The following is an 18,213-nucleotide window of genomic DNA, read 5'->3' as shown; positions in this document are numbered from 1 at the left end:
TCCAGGACCTTGTCTAGATGCCAATTTAACACCAGCAGGAACTGGAAAGAACCTATAGCATCAACACGACGTCCGGGGCGGACTTGTCTTAATTACTATCATTATTTTGTCTTAATTATTTTGGCATGTGCACCATAAATGAGACACAATATTATGCAGTTATACGTGTATGTCATGTATTGCAAATTAAACTGGACTTACGACAATTTGGAATTTATATCCGGATATTTTCCTGGAGATACGAGTTTTCAGAGTTACAGAAGAATTACGATTTCACGAAATATAACCAATTAAGCAGAGAATTAATTTACTGTTCCTGAGAATATCAAAGAATATTGTAAGGGGTTAAAAGGTTAAAATCTCCATTTATATTTAAGGTTCTTTGGACATATATATATATATATGAAATTAGATCTAGAACGAAAGATAATCAAAATAAGCAATCTGTTGTTGAATGTTAATGCAATACTTTAATATGGAATGCTTCACATTGAAAAATTAACACAAAATGAAAACATCAATGCAGGCCCGTAACTATATCATGACTATATTTCCCAAGGATCTCGGTTCCTTTCATTATTCGCACATATCAGACCATAACTTCCTGGATTATGGCCCCCGATTGTACGATAAATCACATTTTTAGCTTGTGCAGGTCACACTTTTTATCTGATTTTGAAAACAGTTCAAATATATCACCGTTACTCCATGTTGAGTTCGAATGTCGGGAAAATGGAAATGAAACTGCCCGACAAAATAGTCGCTACTTGTACACAAATATTGTAAAAGTATGTAATGCATTTTAGACCATAACTTCCTGGATTATGGCCCCCGATTGTAAGAAATATCCCCGTCTTCATTAGCCCAGTCGGAGCAGAACAGGGCGTCAAACCCCATTTCATTTCAATTTCATATGTACAAAATATTGCGGGGGAGTGGGTGGAGCGGGGGATTGTTTCCCCCCGGACGAAGGGGGGGTGGCGAGGTCGCCGGGCTCTGAGGCAGACAAGCTGCCAGGCCCCAGTGACAAAAAGAGACCCTAGGGCGAGGTGGGTCTCGCCTATCGCCAGGGGCAGTGAAAGTTTAAGGGGTGGGTGGGGTGGGAGATTCTCTCCCCCGGACGAAGGGGGTAGCGGGGTCGCCGGGCCCTGAGGCAGACTAGCTGCCAGTGACAAGAAGACACCCTATAGGTCGGGGTTTGTGTGTGTGGGGGGGGGGGGTGTCTCTACTATCGCAGAGAGGGGGCCAGGTCCAGTGGGAAGGGAGTTCCACTGCCAGTCCGGGCCCAATAATATCGATTCGCGATTCTTGTTAAGCGAGCTGGTTGACTGAGAAACGGGGGCCTGACGGAAATATTGGACAATTAACAAGACCGCTACCTGTCAGCCAGAAATAATATATCGGGTTTCGGGTTATGGAAATATTTCTGGTATCAACTTCCCGCTGCCAACCCATCCAACGTGGAATCGTTGATATCACTGTTTTTGCTTCTGACCGATGCCCCTTGGGGTCCCCCTACCAAATAATTTCAAAACTCATCGAAAAAAGGCCACTATGTTTCACGATTTTTGGGAAATGGGTCTTCATTATTTTTTTTTTCTACAAAATATAAAAGTAATATTTTTTTGTCACCAAATCGTCGGGCCCGTTCGGAGCCCGGGCCCAAAGCATTTGCCCCTGTTGCTATCGCCATGATCCGTCACTGCTCCTCCCTTGGAAATTTTTGAAAATTTGACGGTCGCAAACACGTTTTCCAGCCCAGAAAATAGTTCTGTAGCGAACTATGAACAATGAACATACCGACAAGACAGGGGCCCCACGACAGTGGGCCATTGGGCAAGTGAGTACAAAATATATGGCAGATAGATGTCAGAACATAACTAATAATATGAGACTGTGTGCAAGGTGCCACGTCCCGAAATCAATAATCCACATGATGATTCCTGACTGCTGTCTACAAACAGTAGGTATTTTAGAACTATGGTCTGCAATTCTTTTTTTTCGTGGGGAGGGGGGGGGGGCTTGCCCCCGTCTGGCTACGGGGTGCTACCAGTGGCAGTGCTTCTGGTGGGACGTTCTTAGCCGCATAACACTGGCTGAATCATAAAATTTGACTGAAAAATATCATAAAAAATCATAAAATTCCACTGGAAGCTCCCATAAAAATATAAATTTTTGACACTTATTAACATCTACACAGAGTTTAAACATTCTACCGCAATTTCCAAAGTCTTGACCAATCAAATTGCTTATCGCTACTGAGCCTAAACAGATAATGCCTTATGGCCTAAAGTTCTAAGATTTTCACATGACGCGTGTATCTAAAAATAGATCAGGGAAATGGGTCCATAGATTTACCCAAAACAACATGTATTTCGAATAAAACAACACATTTTTTTATTGTTTTGCTTTCTTTTTATATGCATAGATGATTAATATTCCCTAAAAGTTACACTTTTTCTAAAAGTTCCCCCCACCCCCCAACACATTTTTTTATTGTTTTGCTTTCTTTTTATATGCATAGATGATTAATATTCCCTAAAAGTTACACTTTTTCTAAAAGCCCCCCCCCCCCCCAAACAAAAACCCAAAAAACGGAAATATATGGAAGAGCAAGCCAAAATCCCAAGGTATAGATGTAATGTAACTATGCACCAAGTTTCATCACTCTCACTTAATTAGAACTAAAGTTATCGTGTCCAAAAGCATCAACCAATCAAATTGCTTATCTCTGCTTACCCTAAGCAGAAAATGCTCATCTTCGAACTCCATCAAGGCATTGACCTAATAAACACCTACACCAAGTTTGAAGATTCTAGCCCAATTAGGAGAGTTGTGTTCCAAGGTCTCGACCAATCAAATTGCTTATCGCTCTGCTTACCCTGAGCAGAAAATGCTCATTATCGAACTTAGTCAAGGTATTGATGTAATGAAACTATACACGAAGTTTCATCACTCTCACTTAATTAGAACTAAAGTTATCGTGTCCCAAAGCATCAACCAATCAAATTGCTTATCTCTGCTTACACAAGTCGAAAATGCTCATCTTCGAACTCCACACAGAGTGAAAACTCCATCAAGGCATTGGCCTAATAAACACCTACACCAAGTTTGAAGCTCAATTAGAAAGAGAGTTATTGTGTCCCAAAAAGTGTGACGGACAAACAATAAAAATGTATTGTTCTATTCGAAATAGTTTTGGGTTGTTTTGAGTAAATCTATATGGACAGCAGGGAAATCCCAAAAATTGATTTTTCCAATAAATTGGACTTAGGACTTTTTGGAATCTCACGGACTAGTGTCTCCTATAATTGGATTAATTTCGCCGAACTTGCATCAGAGTACGTACGTGTGTTGCATCAGCTATTTGCAAACATTTATATATTAGGATCTTTATGTCTTTAATTTATACTCGCAGGATAACAGTAGAAACTTACCAATTGAAAAAAACAGCTCCGGGTTTTCTTTTTTTTTTAAATATCAATATGAAGGACAAATATTCTAGTAGAATGGTAAGTACAAAATTTTATTCACCGATCGTGCATAAATAATAGTTTATATGTACCTATAATATTAAACATAAGAATATATTTCATAGGGACCATAATGGTGGCGCGGGGAATTAAAACTAAATTATGATAATTTTAACCTCCTTCCTTTCAGCGACATGTGATTCACTTATTAGTTCCCCACTGATAAAAAAAAAAGGGTGGGAAGGGGCGTGTTTTTTTCTCGCCACCCACCCACCCGTCTGTCATTTTCGTTTAGCGGATTTTTAAAAAAGAAACTTTGGACACTGCTGTCTACAGAACAATGAATTGGATCTTAGTCTGAGATTAAGAATGTAATGTAATGTATAGAGGATATTTGTCGTTTTAGAGTGAATAACATATTTTATTTCATCGAGAAGCAAGAAAACTTATATTTTCACGAATGCGTAGCATGAGTGAAAATATAAACGTTTTCTTGCTTAGAGGTGAAAAGAAATATGTTATTCACGACAAAACGACAAATGTTCTATTTATTTTATGATTTTACAATCATTTTAGGTAAAAACAACATGGACTACTGCTAGCCAGTGGAATAACACTTTTATTTCACTGATAAAACGCGGTATTCCACTACTGATCATAAAATAAAATGTAATATACCCTTGCTAGACTGTGACTGGATGCCTGGATTGAAACCATATACTGAAAATGTTATGCTAGTGTTCAGTAAAAAAAAAATGGAAATTTGTTGCAGCTTAGAAATCGTTCTTTTCAACATTATCTCCCTTGAATCGCTCTTTTAGAAATCAAGTCAGTATTGTTGTTTCAGCTGATGCAAGAGAAAAGCCGGAAAAATTGTTATTTACAGTTTATAGATCAAATTATTTATAGGAACTTCACGGGAAAAGAACGTAAATCGATTTTCCAGTCGTCACATTATGGCCGAGGATGAATTAGTAAGTATGTTTTGCTAGATCAAACGATTCATTTGGTTCTTGCAACTTCATACAATATGGCGGCCTCCATTAAGATAAAAAGTGGCACGTGCCAGAAATAATGCGTATCAAACTATTATTCCAGATTAAACATGGCAATGCCCAGTAATACATACTTTGGAACCTTCGTCGCAGAATTACTGATTTTAGGATAAGTGAATCTCTATATTTTTTCAAGACAATCAAGTGAATCACGGCCTCACATATGGTGATCAACTACCGTACCAAACTTGTGAACTCGGCCTAGGCAGTTTCAAAGTTTGGCCACCGCACTCTTGAATCAACTCATTTTGGCTGAGAAGATACTGCAGGATTTACCAAGCCATTTTCCCACTTGTATGTAGGACTAACAATTTGTTTCCATGTCATTTCAGTGACAATAGGATGGAGAACTGAGGACCACCCATGTACAAATTGGCATGTCCATAATACTAATAGAGCTTTTGAGATGAGTAGGCAGAGAAACATTGATCTGTTGACATAATATTATTAGTGAATACAGAATCAGTTATCCAATTTTTTTTTTTCTCTCTAAAACAGTGGTTCTCAACCTTCTTTTGCCAATGGCACACCTTGGAACACACGAAAACATGGCGGCACATTTTGCAAAATAGAAACATGCCAAGTCAAACAGCATACAACCGTAGACAGAGACAAGTCAAAGACACATATAAAATGACTCAAACTTAATAAAGAAAAACACAGCTATGAACTTATAGTAGAAACCATTGAATACTTAATATGATCATGTGGTTTTTCGCATTTTCTTAGTGTGCCGTTTATTAAATTCCAGGCCTCGCCATTTGAAAAATGTTGGAGAGCCATAAACAGTCCTCCTGAAAATCCAGAGGAGAGTGATTCACTCTCCTGGAATTTAACTAAAATTGAATATATTTTGAGTGTAGGCCTATCTTTAATGGTGCAACTAAAATATATTTTATTTGTCCTAAAATATGGGCTAAAAGTCCAAATAAAATAATCTACTTCAAATGCTATCAAGTTTCTGTTTGTTTAATATCTTTAAGAAGACATAAAATTATCAAAAAAATACTGAACATATAGAATAAAAACTGACTAGTCTTCCATATATAGATCATGCATGATGGAAACAAGACTTAAAATATAACCAAAAAAATGCGTCTGCTAAATGCAGCCATCTTGCTGTGGCGAAAGACGATCCCTGTTAGCGAGGTTAGATGAGATAACGATAGATGAAGTTGTCAACTCAAGGTATTTTCATCAAGAAGATGATAAATTTATCAGTCATGGAAACAAGATTTACCGACTAAAAATAATAATTCATCTGCTAAATGCAGCCATTTTGCTGCGGCAAAAGGCGATTCCTGTTCGCGAGGTTAGATGAGATAACGCTAGTATCGAAGATCGGTCATATTACGTGATATTGACATAAGCGGCCCAGTTGTTCAGCTTGCAGTAACCGAAGAATTCCGAATGTATGAGCCGTTTATATCAACATAATGTCATAAAATGTCGCCACGTGATCAACCGTCTTCAAACTAGTGTTCTCCCGTTTTAGTCGATAACAAACCACGGAGATCCAATTCAATGAGTTCATTGTTTTTTGATGACTCTCAGATTCGTAAGGAGCGTGAATATGAACGCTCCTGACACGATATTTAGGTGCGCGATGGAGCTCCTAAAAAAGCAAGCCCTGAAATTCTGCAGCACACTTCGGAAGATCTCGCGGGACACCTGTCTGCCACGGCACACTGGTTGAGAATCACTGCTCTAAAACTACGCCGTGGCGGTTGAGAATCACTGCTCTAAAACTATGCCATGCCTGATCTCTAGCACAGATATTCGCTTCAAGGCTCAATTAAAACGATTCCATGTCATTTCGGTCCCACGTCATTTCAGACTTACGACATTTCAGACTCCCAAAAATATGGCCTCAAAGTTTCTGACTCGGGCAGGTGACATTTGGACTCAGGTAGGTGACGTTTCGGACTCGGGAATAAGTTGAAAGGAAAGGTTGAACACAACTGTCAAATCAATTTATAATAAGCCAGAAACAATTTTATAAAATGAAAATGCAGGTAAAATTTACAGCTCGCCATCAAGTACAGCACGTAAAGTCATGGATCACGCAATGACCTCTTTAGGAAGGCAAAATTTCCGATGTTGAATGTTTATGAAAATAATGTTGAATGTAACAATGTGTAATGTTTCTGAAAATAATGTTCAAAGTTGAATGTTTATGAAAATAATGTTGAAAAATAATGTTGAATGTTTACGAAAAGAATGTTTTATTTATATGTATATAAAATAGTTGCTGATGAATATATTAGAAATAGTCTGAAACGTCGCCAGACGGCGAGTCCGAAGGGTTGTCAAACTGAGTCCAAAAGGTCGTCTGTGTTGAGTCCGAAATGACGCGGGACCAAAATGTCGTACTACCAATTAAACTGGTGGTGTATTTTTTTAGACATACAGTTTTATGAAACAAAATCTTTATTCATGTGCCAAATTGCCATCTTGTGTCCAGAAGCTGTGATTCAATTATAATGTCTTACAGGACAGCCATTAGAGCTGGGTAAAATATTGATATAAATCGATAGTATCAATTTAATAGGTGTGCCAAAAAAGTACTACATTGTATCAATAGCCGTATGTTACTATCGATTATTGTTCTTTGTCTATTTTTCGTGCGTAGGAGTCAATGTTTTCTGTGGGTTAATCCTTCGTATATATAATTATACAATACATAGGACACTTTTATTACTTCAAAGTATCAATGTAGCATTTAAAAAAAATGTTAAATAAAATTTGTTCATTTAAATAATACTTTGAGTTTGAAACAATTTTTTTTTAATCGCCATACCGTGGAATTCACCAAATCGGAGATACCCGGATGTGTAAATAATTCAGAGTTTTTCCACTGTCTGCTCATTATTATAATAAAGTACAAATGACATAGCGCTCATGGATGACAAAACACTTGTATTTCTTCATTCTTAATCAAGGCTATATTATTTTAATAATAATAAACAATTTACGAATTCGTGATAACAAGCTCTTTATTAAATTTTCTTTGCTTTTGGCACAAGAATCGACAACAAATTGTCTGCCATATTGGTATTTGTTGTGCTCACGTATTCAATGTTTTGAATCAACTTGTGTTAATTTTATTTTGGTTCCTCCACCTACAAATCAACGGTATTTCTTCATTTGGAACCAAGGCTACATTATTTTTAAAAAATTCTATCTGAGTAAGTTCATTATTAATTAGACAAACAAAAAAAAACCCCATCTATCGCAACATTGTATTGTTTTGACTTTTAAACATTTAATCCCATCTTGATTACGACTGTGAAAATATGTTTGTTTCAATACTATCGATTATTGATCGACATTTCAATTTCAATTATAAATAGTAAAAATCACTATCAATACCCAGCACTAACGGTCATTAATGTTGAGAACTGAAAGCTAAGATTGCAATTGCATTCACCAGTGCTGAGGTAAATCATTTGTACATATGATTGGGTAGTTTGCCTAAAATCCAATTACAGTCAAAACTGCATGATGGTGTAAATATGTACATGCATTAAAACACATCCGAGTTAAAGAAAAAGAACAATTGGAATAAAAGAGTAACTTTGCATTTTATATGTGAATATCAAATTTATTTCAATAGAGGTAATAAGTGTATAAATAAAAAATCATTTCAGGTGCCGTTTGACCCAAATATGAAAAAGAAGAAGAAGAAAAAGAAGATGCCTTTCGATCCGGATGCAGGAACAGCTGTTGATGGAGAGGTTGAGTCAGCTACTGATGGAGCTCCATCTACTCCCGTGACAGTAACATCTACACCTCAAGAAGAAGTACCTGATAAAATAGAAGACGGTAATATAAGCTTAAACTATAACAGACCATTTGTAAATTTTGGACTGGTTTTGTAGCCTACGATATTTGTTAGTGAATTAGGTGCACCTCTTTTTATTACATATTTGGATTTCCAGAACTTAAAAGAGCTATGTCGAATGCATAATTTTAAGTAAATCAAGGTTTTTCCGGTGTCGGCATTGAAGCCTGAAGATAAAGAAGAAAAAATAACTGCCCGAGAGTCACAAACCCCGTCTTCATTAGCCCAGTATAGAAGCAGAACGTTAAACGCCATTTCATTTCATTTCCAAAATTAAATACAATTCTGTCTCTTTCTTGCCCTTTTATATTTGTCAACAATAAGTTAGATGTGCATAATAATATCGGTCTATATTGCCTTCTGTTCTGTATGCTCATTACTGGCAATGAAAACACTGTATCGACCGATGCCTGTTCAACGATAACAGCGATTAAAATATGTACATAATTGTTGTCAATATTTCTGTTATCCATACATAATTGCTGTCAATATTTCTGCTATTTCATATACGGTATACTGTTACCAGCAATGCAAACACTGTATCAGTGGTGTCAGGATGCAATAGAAAGTAATGACAGGGCACAGTCTTCTTGCATTTGATAGTGAAGAATGATCCGTTTTTGTCCCATTCATTATATTCTCAAACGCTGTCTTCATAAGCTCAACCATAGCAGGACGATAAACCCCATTTCATTACATTTCAGTAAAGTTGTTCATTGTTCGCTTTTTTCTTCTCTGCCTATCACTTAACGTATTCATAAAATTCTATTTTGTACTTGCAGACATGTCCCTTGAATTTGGTGGCTTGAAAAAGAAGAAAAAAAGTAAAAAGAAGATTTTAGATTTAGATGATGTGGGAGAATCTTTACCTGTGAGTGTACAAATAGAGTAAAATTATTTATATTAAAGATACATTATGGGAGATTTTTTATAGAGAGTTGGCCATTCTTGCTATAACAGTTCAAAAGTAGATGATGAAAGAAGAATATATTGAAAATTTCAGTCAAATTACTTTATTCTGAACATAGTTATCATCGTTGTAATATTTGACTAGAAATGGTAGTGAAATGTGGCTTCACCTCGGTCGATCGTTTGATTGACAGGCGTTAACTCCACCTAGATATCTCGATTATCAAGTAAAGTTTTCAATGGCATGAGGAAACGCTCTACAGCGGCCTCGCTAAGTACTCTATCATTTAGCCTCGATCTAACTGACGTATTCTCATCAGGGTGCGCCATATTTGAATTTATCTATAAGTGAAATCTTATTTCAATCCGAGCTGTAGCCGAGCCATCCGTGGGTCTACAGAGTTGATTTTGGGCTTGTTTAAATAAAGATCTAATTTATAATTTCTATAACATCTGAAGCCTAAATTAAGACTTGCAATAATCAGATTTTGCTCTTGCATAATGTATGTTTAATGAAAGGGGAGCAGGACATTTGTCGACGGACAACTGCCAGTAGACAACTCCCCTCGAAGACAGCTGCCAACGACACTCGCTGGCGTGACAACTGGCAACGATGTTATTTTATTGGGGGGGGGGGTAAAAATAACCAATACCTAATATTTAAGCATTCTTTATTATTATCAGCACTAATCATTGATATGGAATTATTTTGGTTCAGTTAACTTCACATATTGTCTACAATAGCACTCACTCAGTCACTGACACAAAGTCATCATAGGTGAAGATTATGACCAATACCATGTAATTAGTTCAACACATGACGACTGTCTAACTTACGGACAATGTTCAGTACACGCTCTACTCAGTCTCTATACTTCTTGCATTGAACAGATCAGGGGTCTCGATAATAACTTGCTAATCATAACTTTTGCTTCTTTTATTTCTCACATGGACAATTTTATGTCCCTTTTTAACTGTAAAATGTTGTGACCAGTTTTTATAACAATTTTAGTCACGTTCATCTAGTATCATATACCTATTACTGCTAAAAGTAAAGTTTTAGCGCCTCCTATATTATGCGGAGTTACATCCCCATAAATATATATAATTTATGGATTTCCTTCACAAAATGGGATAGTTATTATGGAGTATATAGCAAAGGTAGGCACTAGTATTAATGCGGGTACTAGATGACGCGTTAACAGAATTTTATAACCAAGATTTGCGGCAGGGAATTTTCGATCGACAACCAACATATCATCAGAGTATAGATGCTAACATCGACACAAAATATTATTTGATTGATATCGGCATTGACGAATGAATGGCTGTTAAGTCAACAAATGACAAGGTTGTGAATGCTGACTGTTCAAAAGACGAATCAACGCAGAAATGTCATCAAAATTATTCTGATAAGCGATAGGCCCACTATGTTTCTTACCAGTTAACATATGTCATGAGAGAGTTCCTTGAAATATTGTCAACAATAATTTTGAAATAGTGTGACTGGAATAAAGCTTTGCATAATATTGTAAAATTCAACAGATAGACATTACTTCAATCCCACTTTTTCGAAATTGTAGTCTATGGTTATTCATACACTGTTAATCAAAACTGGACATTGCTAATCAATTTGCCTAAATTTTTCTAACTTGATTCTGCTAATCAAGTTCGAAAAGTTATCGAGACCCCTGGAACATTATAAATCTTTTTTTGATATCAAAAAAGACGAGTAGGAGATTTTATTTATCACCCAACCCTTTCTTACATGCGCAAATAAATAAATATAATTCTTTGGGTATAAATCAAATTCATGTAAAGCGATATCTTTACTGTAGATATTGCTCAGTATGAAATTTATCATACAAGCGATATCTACTGTAGAATGTGTTATAGGGTGATAATTAAATGTATAGATACATTATAGTGCTCATTCACAATAAAACTATACTATAAAAAAACAAATAAAATCAGTGGCAAAAAGATTAAGAGTTAAGTTTCTATAATGATTACATATACAGATTTACTTGAAATGTTTTCAAATTTAAATGTCCTATTTTTCCTCTTATTTCTAAACAGAATACAGACAACACAGAGGCACCTAAAAATGATGGTGGAGATGACTTTAGTGATGATTTTTCATTAGATTTTCCAGCTCGTAAAAAGAAGAAAAACAGATCAGTTGTATTTGATCAACAAGACGATGATGGTATGTATGTGTTCAGAGTTTCATATCTTATGCAGATTGAAGGGTTAGCTCAGGATGTGGGTGTCTCTTTTGAATTAAGGTGTAGGACTTGGTAATACTAATAGTTGTGTAATGGGGCCTAATTCCAAGCTTATTATTGAACCATGTTTGTACCGTATATGAACGTATATGTAAACTATAACATAGGCATCGTCTTGCATTCCCCCTATACACCCACCACCAGCTGTCAAAAAAACCCAGGTTAAAGGTTTTAAAAATCTATTAGGTACTCTGTACATAAAACATTACATTTAGAACTATTTCCTGTAGCTCACCATGGCCTTTATCAAGTCCTGTTTCATGCTAACAAGCTATTAGAAATTTGGGAATTAATGGGGAGATAACTTGTGTCGAAGTGAAAGATTGAAATGACTGTGCCGTCAACCATAGACATGCTGTTAACCTCCAGTCGTCATTAGACTAAATACAGTAGGCATATCAATGAAATAAGGATGCTTAAAATAGGATTGTTCACAAAAGGACTTTACATGCTTCTATATTGAGTATTTTGAGAGGCTCTTCACGCAGATGTAGAGGGCAAAAACGCAAAATTTTGGAATGTCTGCGTATTTTTACGGAACTCGAAATTGATCCACTGCGAGCTCTGAATGGGTCATTGTATTTATGGTATGCTGCAGGTTTTAATACACATAGGGAACAACTATCTTTCTGTAAAACATATTTAGTCAGTCATTTTCTACTCATTGTATTGCTAAAATGACTGATAACATTAATATTTTTATCATATTCAGATGAAAGTGGTAGTAGTAAGCTTAAAGAAGATCTAGTTGGTGATAAAACATGGAGTGGAACAGACAGAGATTACACATATGATGAAGTAAGTGTTCTTAGTGCAGTGTCTGATCCAATATTGATTTTCATTTTATGGACTCGACCTGATTGTTTACCCTTTCAAAATCAGCCAACAATTGCTAGTGTAATTAGACTACTCCGCATCTATTCAAATGGACAAATAAGAGGTGTGCAATTTCAAACCGTATGCATTGAAATCCAAGCTATATTAAGATCCAACAGAAACTATACCAAAAATTTGAGATAACAAAAGGAAAACAAGAACATATTACATATTAAAAAGATATTAACCTTTTAGCTCGCCTGTCCAACCTCGTGGGTTTTCTCCGGGTCCTCCGGTTTCCTCCCACTGCTAAAGACCCCTACGCACAATCGAATGATTGAAATAAAATTGAACCATGTATTAGTCCCAAAATGACCTAGTTTGTGTTGAGTGGACGTTAAACCCCATTTCTCTCTCTCTCTTTGTTGGATATCTGTATTGATTCCACAACTGTTCAATTTGAATGCAAGTTTAATATTGGGTTCCCGTTAATTTTGTAATTCTTGTTTTTCAGTTTTTACTAAGGGTGTTTGATATTATGAGAGAGAAAAACCCAGAGATGATTTCTGGTTTGTCTGTCATTGAGTCAACTGGCGTGGTTTCGAATCCCCGGTTGTATGTGACAAGGAGTAGGGTCGCCTGTCCAACCTCGTGGGTTTTCTCCGGGTCCTCCAGTTTCCTCCCACTGCTAAAGACCCCTACGCACAAGCGAATTGTTGAAATAAAATTGAACCATATGTTAGTCCCGAAATGACCTAGTTTGTGTTGAGTGGACGTTAAACCCCATTTCTCTCTCTCTCTATGTTGGATATCTGTATTGATTCCACAACTGTTCAATTTGAATGCAAGTCTAATATTGGGTTCCCGTTAATTTTTTAATTCTTGTTTTTCAGTTATTACTAAGGGTGTTTGATATTATGAGAGAGAAAAACCCAGAGATGATTTCTGGAGAAAAGAAGAAATTTGTAATGAGACCACCACAAGTTTTAAGAGTGGGAACCAGAAAATCTTCATTTGCAAATTTTACAGATATTTGTCGATTGTAAGTCAATTGGATTTTATAAAATACACTTATAGCCTATGTTATAAACCATACATGATTCACTTGAAAAACAGATTTGTTTTAGTTGTCCAGTAAAGGACAATTCCAATGTCCACGGATTCTTTCAGATGTGGTGGAACTGGATTTGTGATAGAATAGGAGATTTTTTGCTATGATTGATTTGTAACTAGGATTTTGGAGATTCAAAAATTGCTAGAACAAGAAATTAATTATTCTTATATTTTGTCTACAGAAGTAGAGAATGGTAATTTTTAATTTCAATAATTTCTGTTAATGTGTTCAGGAGTTATGGCCCTTGTTTCACTTTATTGCACCTTGTGAATGCTCTAACAACAAAAATTATCATCCGGTTTGTATGAAATTTTATATGCATCCTTTAAATTAGTGAAATGAAGAAGCCTATTGAATTTCAGCAATTTACGTTAATTAGAACTAGAGTTATGGCCTGTGTTTCACTTTGTTGGACCTTGTGAATGCTCTAATGGAAAAAGTTATCATTTAATCTGTATAAAAATTTATATGCATTATTTAAATTAGTGCAACAAAGAAGTCTATTGAATTTCAACAGTTTCCGTCAATTGCTTCTAGAGTTATGACCCTTGTTTCACTTTGTTGAACCTTGTGAATGCTCTTATCCGATCTGTATGAAATTTATAGGCATCATTTGGGTTAGTAAAATAAAGAAGCCTGTTGAATTACAGCAATTGCTTCGAGAAGCCTGTTAAAAATTTCAGCAATTTCTGTCAATTGCTTCGAGAGTTATGGCCCTTGTTTTACGTTGTTGAACATTGTGAACGCTCGAAGGACGTAAGTCATCATTCGATCTGTATGAAATTTACATGCATTATTTGAATTAGTAAAACGAAAAAGGCTGTCCAATTTCAACATTTTTTGTATATTACTTCCAGGATTGAGGCTCTTGTTTCAGTTTGTAGCACCTTGTGTAACCTCAAAGAATGAAAATTATGATCTGATCTGTATGAAATTCTCTTGTAAATTCCCCCCATTACCTACAAAAGATTAAATATGCGACAACCCTTGTTGACGCTAGGACGATTTAGCTGCTGTGGACGTATGTTTCATTGTCTGGCAACCGATCTTAGTAGTATTAGTATAGTTACGGTTTTAATATGAATTAATAGTACTGAGTACATTAATTTATCGTCTTATCTGTGTGTTGTTTACATTGATGTGACAAAAAATCTATTGAATTCCTTTTGGTGAATGTAGCTTTAAATACCGGGTGACACAAAAAAAGCGTTCATCACCTAAACTTGGTTGACGAGGAGTGGTCGTCAGGGACCTCCAGTGGTTCCAGCAGGATGGTGCCACCCCCCACACCTCAAACGAATCATTGGCATGGCTACAGCAGCGTTTCCCTGACCGACTGATCAGCAGCAGGTGTGACCCGGAGTGGTCACCGCATTCACCGGACTTGAACGCCCCAGATTTTTATCTGTGGGGATACCTTAAGGACAGGGTCTATGGCAACAACCCCCAGACTATCCCTGATCTGAAGGCAGCAATCACAGCAGCAATAAAAGCGATCCCAAGGGAAGAATGTGGGAGGGTCATCGAGAACTTTGCCCGCCGGATCCAGATGTGCTTACAGCACCGGGGAGCTCATTTAGAGCACATTTTTTGAGCGCCAGTTAAACAAAGAATTTTTGTGGTATTGACTTGAAACTTTGGAGATGTCTGCTACATAGACTTAACCTAATGTAGCTGAATTTTTGTGTTAATCTAAATACAATTTTGGAAGTTATTCGATTTTTATTGATGAACGTTTTTTTTGTGTCACCCTGTACCGTGTGCAATTTGATAATCTTTTTATACCATAATATATTTTCAGATTACATAGGCAACCTAAACACGTTCTGGCCTTTTTATTAGCAGAATTGGGTACTAGGTAAGTAGACGTCTAATAATTGTTCTGTTGGGATTTGAAATCGGAGATGTGAATGAGAGTAGAAAAAGCTTAGGACGAAAAATAGACACATTTGTTGGTGAATTTGTTGAACAATGATTAAGCTAGTGTCTTTTAATTTTTCCCCTAATTTGAATATTTTTAGTATGTATAAGGTTAGTTTCAAACAGTAAATTTACAGATTTTTTTTCTAAAATTTTGTATGAATATATACTTCCTATCCAACATACCCAAATTTCTCTTTACCTATTAGAAAACTGGGTCAAAAATTTGATCCAATCGATCCTTAAACATACATTATGCAAGAGCTAAATCTGCCTATTACAGGTCTTTCTTTAGGCCTGAAATGTTATCTAAATTATTACCTAGACATTAATAAACATATCCAGACCATAATCAACTCCCGATGTCATCGCTAGCCTGCAATGTTGACTGGATTAGGAACCGATTTGCTGCTCAACTTTCATTCATGATTAAATCATAAAATGGATAATCAAGATTATATTTTTTATCGTACCGACTTTAGTAATGATGATCGAGGCTAGGCTGAAAATTCAATCGCTAAATTCTCGGTTCAGTGTGGATCAATTTGACTGAAATTTTCAGCAAATTCCCTTTACATTATCTAGTTTTTAACTATTATACTGAGAACAAGAGGTCATTTTTAATTTTTGTGGATACATAATTTTTTCGTAATTTTATTTTGTTGGATGGGAAATGAATATGTCCAATTATAGATAAAAGGTCTATGATTTCTAGTTTTAAAGTACAAGCAAAATTGTGACTTGTAATTCATGATGTTCAGATAATAATTAGTTTTCTTCTTGACAAACTTTACAAACTTGATTATTTTTAGTGGGTCTGTTGATGGTAATAACCAACTGATTATTAGAGGAAAATATAATCAAAAACAGATAGAAAATGTATTGAGAAGATATATAAGTAAGTAGATTCAAAATAATATCAGACCAGTGATAAGGACTAAAAATTATGAGACTAACATTCAGAAATCAGGAGATAAATGTGTTTTAAATTACATATTTATCGATCTCTGTTGTTCAAAAAATGATATCAAATTGTTGTCTTTAACTTTTCTAACACTATTAATAAAAGTTTCTATCAATTCATGACCAAATAAATCCAAACATGATATTGCCACAGTGTTTTCCGACATGGAATATACCACTTGTTATATACAATGAAAATGGATGCCCTTAAAAGAAATTTAAAGTTAAATCAAATCATGCGAGTCCTGTTTCTTAATCTGGAGAAGGGTTCCAAATTCCATAGACTCTCCACTGACCTGACAACATATATATATTGTAAATGGCCAAGCCCCTGCCATAAAAAAAAAAACCCCAAAACTAAAGAAGTAACATTGGTCTTGGTTGTCGAGAAAAAAAGTTCAACTCAAAGAACGTTTAATTATTTGCAGTAATATTACTTGTGTAAGTGAGTAAGAGAATGATTTTGTTTTTTTACGTATATTATTTTATTAACTCAGTATTATTGTATTACAGAAGAATACGTGACCTGTCATACCTGTCGTTCTCCAGACACATTATTACAGAAAGATACCCGGCTTTATTTCTTACAGTGTGAAACATGCGGGTCTCGATGTTCTGTGGCAAGCATCAAATCTGGTTTCCAAGCTGTAACAGGAAAACGTGCTGCTATTCGTGCAAAGACTACATAAAAAAAAATCTCAAGTGGTTAGGATGTATGAAAATTTTTGTGATTGTTTAAAGCTCAATTTTGGTTTGAGTGAAGTTTATTTTTATTAGAACCTTCATTTATTGGGTGAACTAAAGATCATTGATTTTGGTGAAGTTTCATAATTAATTATTCATTCATTTGTGAATTGGGACTTTTTCACAATAATTTTGACCTTAGCAAGTTTATGTGGATCCAGGACATTAAAATGGATGGTTTATGACAGGACTAATAAAAGACCATCAAAGATGAATGAAAGCAGTAATTGAATAAAAATTTTATCGTCCAATTAAACATAATTATGTAAAAAGTTATTTTATATTATAGATATGTCTGTATATTTAACTCTCTGTGTCTGTTGTATTCAGATGTTAAAATTTCAGGATATTTATTTTGAATTAATGACTTTTGATTGTGTATCTAATTGCAAAGGTAATAGTAACTGAATTGTAAATGTCAATCCTGTTAAAGATATAGTGTTTTAATAACCATATCTTATCATCTTAAATATAAATAGAATTTTGAAAAATGTAAATAAGATTCCTATTACACTGAAGACTTGAAACCTAAATTGCTATTATATATTTGAATTATATGAATTAGATAGAATTAACACTGAAGATACAATTAAAGTTTAGTTTTAGTGCTAGATTTTGAAAATTCATATCCAACACATGTTGATATTTAAACCACTTACACACCTACTTCATATATAGAAAATAATTTTATTTGGCTGAATATCTTGGTGGTGAGTTGACCATTGATATATATATATCATATTTGAACATAACAGGAGTATTGGAAGTCAATTTTAATACTGCTAGCTGTATACGGGGAAATAACCTTGTATTTATTGAAGAAATAAACTGTATGAATCTAAACTTGACTCATATTTTAGGAGCACCCCTTTTAGCAAATAGTCAAACATTTTCTTGTTCTGCATAAACAGAGGATAAAAAGGAAGTACACCAAGTTATATCAGGATATAGTGAAAATGAAAAACCTTTTGATACATCAGATTCCTGTTCTCCCATGGTATCTGATGTAATGGGAAACCACACCAATTATCATGTTGCCATTGTTGAATTTGAAATATCAAACATGGTCTGTTTTATCAAATGTTGC

At 35.2% G+C, this 18,213-nt stretch overlaps 1 protein-coding gene across 1 annotated transcript; it reads left to right on the top strand.

Annotated features, from left to right (window-relative positions):
* Positions 1–4,288: 4,288 nt before the first annotated feature.
* Positions 4,289–17,969, top strand: LOC126815705 (eukaryotic translation initiation factor 2 subunit 2). The gene is made up of 9 exons (XM_050541587.2): positions 4,289–4,447; positions 8,179–8,353; positions 9,155–9,243; positions 11,361–11,490; positions 12,282–12,367; positions 13,279–13,427; positions 15,301–15,357; positions 16,232–16,317; positions 16,896–17,969. The coding sequence occupies exons 1-9, from the start codon at positions 4,430–4,432 to the stop codon at positions 17,069–17,071; spliced, it is 966 nt and encodes a 321-aa protein (XP_050397544.1). The 5' UTR covers positions 4,289–4,429; the 3' UTR covers positions 17,072–17,969.
* The last annotated feature ends 244 nt before the right edge of the window (positions 17,970–18,213 follow it).

Source organism: Patella vulgata, chromosome 3 (genome assembly GCF_932274485.2).
Source record: "Patella vulgata chromosome 3, xgPatVulg1.2, whole genome shotgun sequence".
Taxonomy (NCBI): domain Eukaryota; kingdom Metazoa; phylum Mollusca; class Gastropoda; family Patellidae; genus Patella; species Patella vulgata.
The sequence above is the reverse complement of the archived record's forward strand: the minus strand, read 5'-3'. Positions and strand labels throughout refer to the sequence as shown.

Bases quoted from the DNA above. Each gene is read 5' to 3' on its own strand.
- LOC126815705 (XM_050541587.2), top strand. The intron at 12,368-13,278 runs GTAAGTGTTCTT...CTTGTTTTTCAG, and splicing joins GAGATTACACATATGATGAA to TTATTACTAAGGGTGTTTGA. The intron at 13,428-15,300 runs GTAAGTCAATTG...ATATATTTTCAG, and splicing joins TTTACAGATATTTGTCGATT to ATTACATAGGCAACCTAAAC.